Genomic DNA, 8,266 nt, shown 5'->3' on the forward strand with positions numbered 1-8,266 from the left:
TTGACAGTGTCTAAGTTCTTATTAATTTCTCTTGGGTATGAAAAATGCAAGAATAAATCATCTATTTAGTTCCTAAACTATAGTCTCTTCAATTTAGTCTCTAACCTATGTAAATACAAGAATAAACCTTTGAGATTTGTTGATAAGAATCACGTTCGAAGTGATTTAGATAATTCCTTTACATCAATCGCATGGTTGACACTAATGCAATGCAGTCATTAGTTGATTACATGGTAACGTGATTATTTGGATTTGGGAGAAAATCTACATTTAAGGACTAAGGTAAGGCTGATGGTATAACAGATCTGAAGGTTAATAATCTTTATGTTGAAACTTCAAATCCCCTCATGACTTGAAAAGTTATTGTGGTGCTTTTGGAAGGCTAAGGTTTAGGTTTAAAATAGTGAAACTAATGATAGAATGTAGAGTTGGAGCGAGTTTTGATTTACTCTCCCGTAATTTTATTATTTTTCTTATTTCCCCATGTAAAGGTTCCATCATTTTAAACCTTGAGTGGACAAGTTGGATGTTGACTGTTCATTTTGGATGACGTGGCAAGTTTAGGTGGATTTTATAAAAAAAATTATTTATTTAAGTAATGACATGTTGCCAGGTTATTTTTTAAAATAAAAAAAAAAAAACAAAATTATAAGGTCCAAAAACAAAACGTTCCAACGTTTCCTTCATCTGCCCTAGAGTTGAGTGAACAGTTACACGACGAAGGAAGAACACACTTTGATCGAAGAAGAAGCACGCACGAAGCAATTGGAGAGTTTTGCTTAGTTTTTGTGAGTGTGTTATCTTACATGTTTGTTCACTACAAGTAGAATTTACGCTAGTTTTATCCGGTTGTGAATTGGCATAAGAATTTATTTGGGACAATCACAAATAGATCATTGGTTTCATTTGTGTCAATCGTTTGCAAAGTTTCAATTATGTCTTTTGATCTGCAGAACTTTAATTATGTCTTTTGGTCCGCAGAACGAGTTATGACATACACAAGTCACAGCAGCTTATCGTGATCTTATTTATAAGATTAAGGATGCTTTTAATTCGGTTTCGGTTAAGTAAGAGGGAATCTTCTTCAACAATTTAGGCCCTCCAAGCAATGTTAAACACTCTAGAATGTTCTTGACAAATGGTCTCTTGCACATATACTAAAAGTTTCTTTGTTTTCTCATTTTAATCCATTGAGGATCCTAGAATGGTTTTGGCGATAGGATCATAAAGTCTTTCTCTATGTGTTTGCACTTATTTTCTTGGACATCATATTGTAATCCGGATACTAATGTCCAATGTTGGATTAGAATAAATGGCCATCGTATTGGTTGAATAAGTTATTTCAACTTCACAATCATGGAAACAAAATATCGATGGTAATGAAATCATTTCATTTTCAATTAATAAGTAATTACTGAAAAGATAACTAACATTAAAGAGTTAGTTACAATTTTTCAGTTTGCTTATTTCTTTTTTTTTTCGGCTTTTCACCACCAGTTGAATCTAGTTCGGGGGTCAGTTCTGGCATCAAGTGGTTCCAGCCCCCTCCCGATCGCAGTTGTGGGGGATCGAACCGCGGTCCTCCCTACCAAGTTCAGCACCAATCACCACTGAACCAACTAACGATTGGTTCAGTTTGCTTATTTCTACGTATATATAGTTATATCAGTAAATCTTCAAGATTTCAAGATCCGCATGCCCCATTTTGTAGCATCAATTAACCCCGTACAAAAATAAATAAGGAAAAAAAATTGGAACACAATACCAACATTCTAGTATTTGATTAATAATTTGTTGGCCTAAATGCAATTTTTTTTTTTGACACAGCCTAAATGTAGTTTTGATCTCCTATTTTCAGTTTTTTGAAGTTTTGATCCCTTATTTTAAAAACCAATATTTTTGTCCCTCTATTTCAATTTTTGTCTTCAGCTTAGACTTGAGTGGGGGACGAGCGATTTTGATGACATGCTAAAAAAATATTTTACTTAAAATAATAGCATATTAAATTAAAATAAATATTATTGAAATAGAAGAAAAGTTTAATGAAGTGGATCATATTTATTTTGGCCAAATGTGTAGTGTCACATCATTAAAATTGACTCTAAAATTGAGTGGGCGACCAAAACTCAAGAAAAAATGAAATAGGGAGACCAAAATATTGGTTTTGGAAATACGGGATCAAAACTTCAAAAAATTAAAAATAGCGGGATTAAAATTGCATTTAAGCCTAATTTGTTTTGGTGGTTTGGAGGTTAAGACGTAGGTAGGGGTTATAATTGATAAGGTGGTCACGAGTTCAATTCATTATGTTTTATAAAAAATATTAATCACTAACACTTGACTACGGGTGGTAAAGCGGGTTGTCCGCCCCCGCCCTAAGCGGGGCAGACCAACTTTGGTGTGCGAACTCAAAACTCAATTATCTCTCACGCCTTCATACTCAAACTTCTAAGGAATGAAGATACTTGAAGAAGAAGCAAGAGTTAGAAGAAATTGTGCAAAAAGGAGCAAAATTGAAGAAAAACTACACAACTTCCATTGTGTCAAGGTTCGCAGGTGAAAACGATGAAGGTTTACACAAATGTTAAATTATGTCATAACAATGTTTAAACAAATGCTAAATCATGCCACAATGGGATATGTGAAGACGAGCTTATTATAAATATTATTACTTAACGATAAAATTGGTGCACTTTCCCAAGCTCAATCAGACACCGAATGAACTAGTCACCAACACTAGAGCTATAAAATTGGTCCCCTTGAATAAGTCAGTCCTAAGGCCGGATACCGAGTTTTCAACAACAAAAATGTTTTTCTTTGATTTTTCCCTCTATAATTGTAAAAAAAAAAAACACGAAATTTATGGCATTAGATTTGTAAAATCATGCTCTACTGCCATTTAAGTTTTCTCTTTAGTTTGTTGAAAATTAAGATTCGAAAAATTGACAAATAAAAAAACGAAAATGAGGAATATTTTAGTTTAGTTAAAAAAATGAAGAAGTTCATTTGGAAACTTGAAGAAGAAGAGGAATAAGAAAAGGTCCTCTAGTAGCTCATCAAACTGAACTTGTAGAGTGAGACTTTTTCTTGGTATGCTTCACCACATGCTCGGGTTCTCTTTCTCTTTCAATTGAATGAAAAAAATTAGTGTAAAATTTTGTGGATATTTTTGCAATTATACTATTTTAACACACTAGTATTGTAAACTATGTAGTATTTTTATAACATAAATGATAAATGAAAATAGATGGTTATGACTAGTGCTAACTCAAATGGGTCGCTCTACCCAATTTCATGCAATGGGTAGACAAGTTGTCACCTTATATTAATGATTAATGTTGTATAGTACTTTGTGTATTGGATGAATCAAGGCAGTGGGTGACTTTATCTCGAGTGTCTTGGTTCCATTTGTTATACCTTACAACGTCTTTGCAGTGTTTTGTTTTTGTTTCTTGTTGAAATGTCCAAGCTTACGTGTTGTTCCGGAACTTGTTTTTATTGCTTATTGGTCATGAAGTACGAACTAGGAATTTACTACTATATTTGTGTAAATGATTGAAAAACTATGATATTTACCTTGTATTTTACTTTGCTAAAAGATGACCTCAAATTAGGTGTGATAATTTGATTTTTCGTCGCCGTAATAAATAGTGTAGAGTAGAGAAAATACAATTTGTTTTTTCGTCTTTATAAAAGAAAAAACTGATTTACTATAGACATTATATGATTTTATTTTTTTGAAAGATCATACCATTTTATTTTTAAAAATAGTTTTAGAAATTGGAGGACAAATAATTAACTATGACACGTTCAAAAAAAAAACAATCCTTTTGTAGCGACTCATTTTCTCAGGGAGGTATTGGGAAGGAATTAGAATAATATGGATGATATTGATATTGATGATTCATACAAATACATAAGAAAAGGTTCTTTGATTGATTTAAATAGTCTATCTACAACATAGGCATAGATAAAGATAAAAAAACTGAAGATTTCGCATAGTACTGTATGATCAAAAAAGAAATCGGATTTCTTTCATACCTTTCGATCAATGAGAAAATGAGTCGGATCTTTGAAAACCGAGGAATAATGGAAATTAAAGAAATTAAGTAAAAAGAATGAAGTAGAAGACTCCAATAAGGAATAAATTCAAACTTGATTGAGAAATGATTTTTCTGATTCACGGAGAATGAGGTGCAAAAGGATTAATCGAGAAAGATTGATTTCTTTTGATTATAAGATCATCATTCTAGTGATTACATTCCAGCAGCTTTCTGACTCTGAAGCATTCTCGGACAACATTTGAGGGATTTGAAAATGATGAGAACAGTCGGCGGGCGAACTAAACGTAAAAACAAAAGGAAAAACAGAAAGAAACAACAAAATATAACAACAACAGTGAAAGAGGTGGCTCCAACACCTGGTCATTAGGATTCTCTGGTACTGAGCTTCCAAACATAGTTAACATTAACTCGGTCTTGGCATGGTTACTCGACTTCCTGAGAAGGGTAAAACAAGTATCAATTGGACACTGATATAGACATAGGCACCGGACACACCTTCTACTAAGTGCCGGCACTGCATAGTAAACAGATGCTTGTTGAGCTTCATATTTGCATGAGAGGTGGGGCTGATGAAAGAGCTCATCTTTGGAAGAATCATAATTACTTCTGGTACAACCTCAGATCTTGAAAGGGAAATTAAAGTCGAAAGGAAATGGCTACTCAATATGGTATGAACAATGAAGTTGGTAATGTCACTCACAATTATACAAAATTGGGGAAACATGAACTCAGAAACAAGCCTTCTTTTCGAGAGAAAGAGGTAAAGTTATTATTGCTTGAAAAGGCTTACAGCAATGCAAATACTATTCTAACCTGACACAGTCATGAACTTCATGCACTAGCTGATGATCTTATGGAGCATGAGACACTTACAGAAAGTGAGATAAAGACCTTGCTTGCACAAGCAACTAACTCAAAGTAGAAACATCAACAAGCATGACATAAGTGAAAGAGTTCCAACTCGTAAAGCATTTTAGCATATTCAACAGATAGAAGGACAGGAATTTCTGCTAGCTAGAAAGTAACTAACTCAAAGCAGAAACATCAACAACAGAAAATGAATTAGCATGATATAAGTGAAAGAGTTACAACTCTTAAGGCATTTTGGCATTTTCAACAGAGAGAAGGACAGGAATTTCTGCTAGCCAGAGGCTTCTAAGTCTGTGCAAGAAATGGGATAGACAAGTCTAGTGTAAACATGAATCACGGATAGATAGGGAAATGATTAACATTACATATCGATTACACGTGAAATGCAAGAAGGAGGGAGTGATTTGTATGTTAATAAATTTCTCTCTGATGAATCGTAACGATCCTGATTGTTTAGTTCTCTTTTCTTATCGCTTTCATACTGAAATTTTCATACAGATAGCATCACTTTCATAACAATTGTTGGATAAATAAATCTACATTCTTTTTTAAAATAGTACTGAAAGAAATGAGATTAATAAGGAAAAGATAAAACAAAAGGCATGTAAGTTAGACAAGTTCAAGAGGCCACTATTGATGCCAAATTGATGAGCGAAAAACGATTGATCCAGAATACATCAAATAATAATGTACCAAAATAAAGTCAAGATAATACATTTTAATTAAAATTTCAGGACCGACGGCTTCATCCCCAATTCCAAAGATTTGGAATATTAATCCACAACTTCAATGCCTTCAAATGACAATGAATTCTTCATGTCTTATGCACCAGGATTGAACCCTTGCAGCAGGCATCATTGCTTTTGCCAAACCTAAAATTCATGACAAGTTGTTAGGATAAAGGGAAAACAAGAAAAAAAGCAGACAAACAGGCACGACAGTGACTATCTCTCTGCTAGTAGAAGTATGATAAAAATGTAAAAGCGAGAAAAAAATAGCAAAGAGAGGAAAACAAAAGCAAAGAATGCTCAACCTTTATATAGATCTGAAAAAGGTAAAAACCAAAGGTAACTAAGAACTGTAAACAAATTGTTCCATATGATAATATTATCATCAGTGCATCTAAATATTTTCCCATTTCAGAGATCTGTCAAATATCTTATTTATCATGTGTTATAGTTTCACACCCTTAACCTTTATTTGGATTCGTTCCTACTTGCTTGCGATCTACTAAATCACTGTCGCAGTTATGGGGGAAATAACTTGGACCAACAAGTCATTTGCAATGGATCCTATTGAGGACTGCCATCCAATGTTATTAATGGTGGATGGTAGCTCCCAAAGGAAAGCAAAAAATCTGCCATATAAATATCGCAGACGGAGTAGTTGGCTATGGCAAAAGCATAAAACCATGGAGAATATAATAAATATAATATATGCACACAGAAAAAAAGTATAATAAAGCCACATAACAAACAGAAAACTGAAAACCACTGAATAAATATCAAAGAGGACTTAACAAAGACTCAGACCCGGGAAATATCAGATGACGAGGTGTTACCTAAGAAACCAAGGCATAGGAACAAAGAGGTTACCTGAGAAAACCAAAACATTCATTTTCCTAAGATGAATAGTTCCTCGAGAATGGTCTCCTATGCAAGGCTGGAGGTGTTCAATCAAATGGATCTTGAACCGGTGTTGGGTTTGTATTTGTATAAAACACGAACGTATAAAACGTGAGCGAGGCATGTCTGGCATTCCAAATTCCAATGTTTGGACCACATTCAAAGCACGATGAGTGGCCTCGGAAATGTCAGAGATTCTTAAAGTAAAACAAAAAAACGTCACTGATGGTTTTCACATCAATCGTAAATTGAATATTATTATGAATCGTAAAATATATTAACAATATAAAAATGACATTTTTAAGTGAAAACGAGTAAAATTATAAACTAATATATCATATACTAACTTCAAAATTCAATATTTAAGTCATAAATCGGGAGATATAAGGATGTTTGGGGTGGATGAGATAAAGAGTGGAGGAATAAGGAGGTCAGGAGTTCGATTCCCACTTTTAGAAAAAACTAACAATGCTAATTACTAACATTAACGATTTCAAAAATAATAAAAAAAATTCATAAATCAAATGACAAAAGAAATGTGCATGACTAGAATGTATTGTAAGGTACTGATAACTATGATAACCGCTGCTTTGTGGACCATATCTGCTGTCACTACCAAAACCGCTATGGCAAAAGTACCTTTCCTAGGCTGGTACGAGAAATCAGAAACTCTATAGCCATTATATGGCATTTTGCTGTAAAGCCGCTATACCATAGCACCATGGCAGCCACATATTAACACTGCTATCATTCAGCAAAAAGACTTGAGTTGAAAAGTAGCTTTGGACTTCCAAAAAAATGAGAGAAGCATTTACAAGAAAACACTTTATATGAATCCGAGGTCAAAATTTTCATCTCTTGATTGGCAGAAAGATGAAAAGATGAAAAGAATATAATGAAACCAGGAGGCATTCTAGCTTATTGGTTTTAAGAATGCACAAGATAAGATATGCAGAATTTGAAACTAGAGAATCTTGTAAAGAATGCTATTAACGATAATGCAACAAGAGGAAACAAAGATATCAATGGCAGAGTTATGCAATAGCAGCAGACTTATCGGTGAGGGCTTGGCATAATTTCATGTTTTTGGCAACAATTTTTCTTAGTTTAGTATGAGTGATCACCATTTCACGATTTCCTTAACAAGCTTGTTTGTATTATATTAAAAGATATGACAAAATCAGAATATATGAATAAAAGCAATCTTCAAGATTGTAAGCTTCCTTCCAAGTATTCACAAAATATTTCGGATACAATCATATATAATTAGTAATTAGTAAGAAATAACAAATGAGAGAAAAGAAAACCATTCATGTAAACATTTTTTTTTTTGAATGGTAAAATATATTATATAAACACAATAAGAACAAGTAAAAGTTCAGAGTACAAAGGGGCACCTGAAGTACATCCCGTCAACACCGAACAACATCTAAAAAAAAACACACACCTGTAACCCACCACCACAAGAAGATCCAAGGAACCATTTGAGGGAGAGACAAGGATCGGCTACCAACATTAGTTTTAGTAGGATCCATGAATCCTAGCATTACACATATCCACCATGTATGCTTAATTTGCAAATAAAGTAACACATTTACCTCTATTTCATCAACTCTCAGAGACAATTCTACAAACACATGATGGGTCCTATACACAACAACATATATGATCAAAATGTTATTCAGCACCTTCCATCAGTTATGCAGC

General features: G+C 33.5%; 1 protein-coding gene across 1 annotated transcript; it reads right to left on the minus strand.

Moving 5' to 3' along the window:
• Positions 1-5,543: 5,543 nt before the first annotated feature.
• LOC123887552 lies at positions 5,544-8,008 on the minus strand. The gene is made up of 3 exons (XM_045936883.1): positions 7,957-8,008; positions 6,530-6,756; positions 5,544-5,806 (listed from the first exon to the last, which is right to left on the minus strand). The coding sequence occupies exons 1-3, from the start codon at positions 7,986-7,988 to the stop codon at positions 5,730-5,732; spliced, it is 336 nt and encodes a 111-aa protein (XP_045792839.1). The 5' UTR covers positions 7,989-8,008; the 3' UTR covers positions 5,544-5,729.
• Between the last annotated feature and the right edge of the window lie 258 nt (positions 8,009-8,266).

This window comes from Trifolium pratense, linkage group LG5 (assembly GCF_020283565.1).
Source record: "Trifolium pratense cultivar HEN17-A07 linkage group LG5, ARS_RC_1.1, whole genome shotgun sequence".
NCBI classification, from domain to species: Eukaryota; Viridiplantae; Streptophyta; class Magnoliopsida; order Fabales; family Fabaceae; genus Trifolium; species Trifolium pratense.

Bases quoted from the DNA above. Each gene is read 5' to 3' on its own strand.
- LOC123887552 (XM_045936883.1), bottom strand. From the start codon at position 7,988: ATGTTGTTCGGTGTTGACGGGATGTACTTCAG. The intron at 6,757-7,956 runs GTGCCCCTTTGT...TTTTACTTTAAG, and splicing joins GTTGACGGGATGTACTTCAG to AATCTCTGACATTTCCGAGG. The intron at 5,807-6,529 runs GTAACCTCTTTG...CATGAATTTTAG, and splicing joins GAATGTTTTGGTTTTCTCAG to GTTTGGCAAAAGCAATGATG.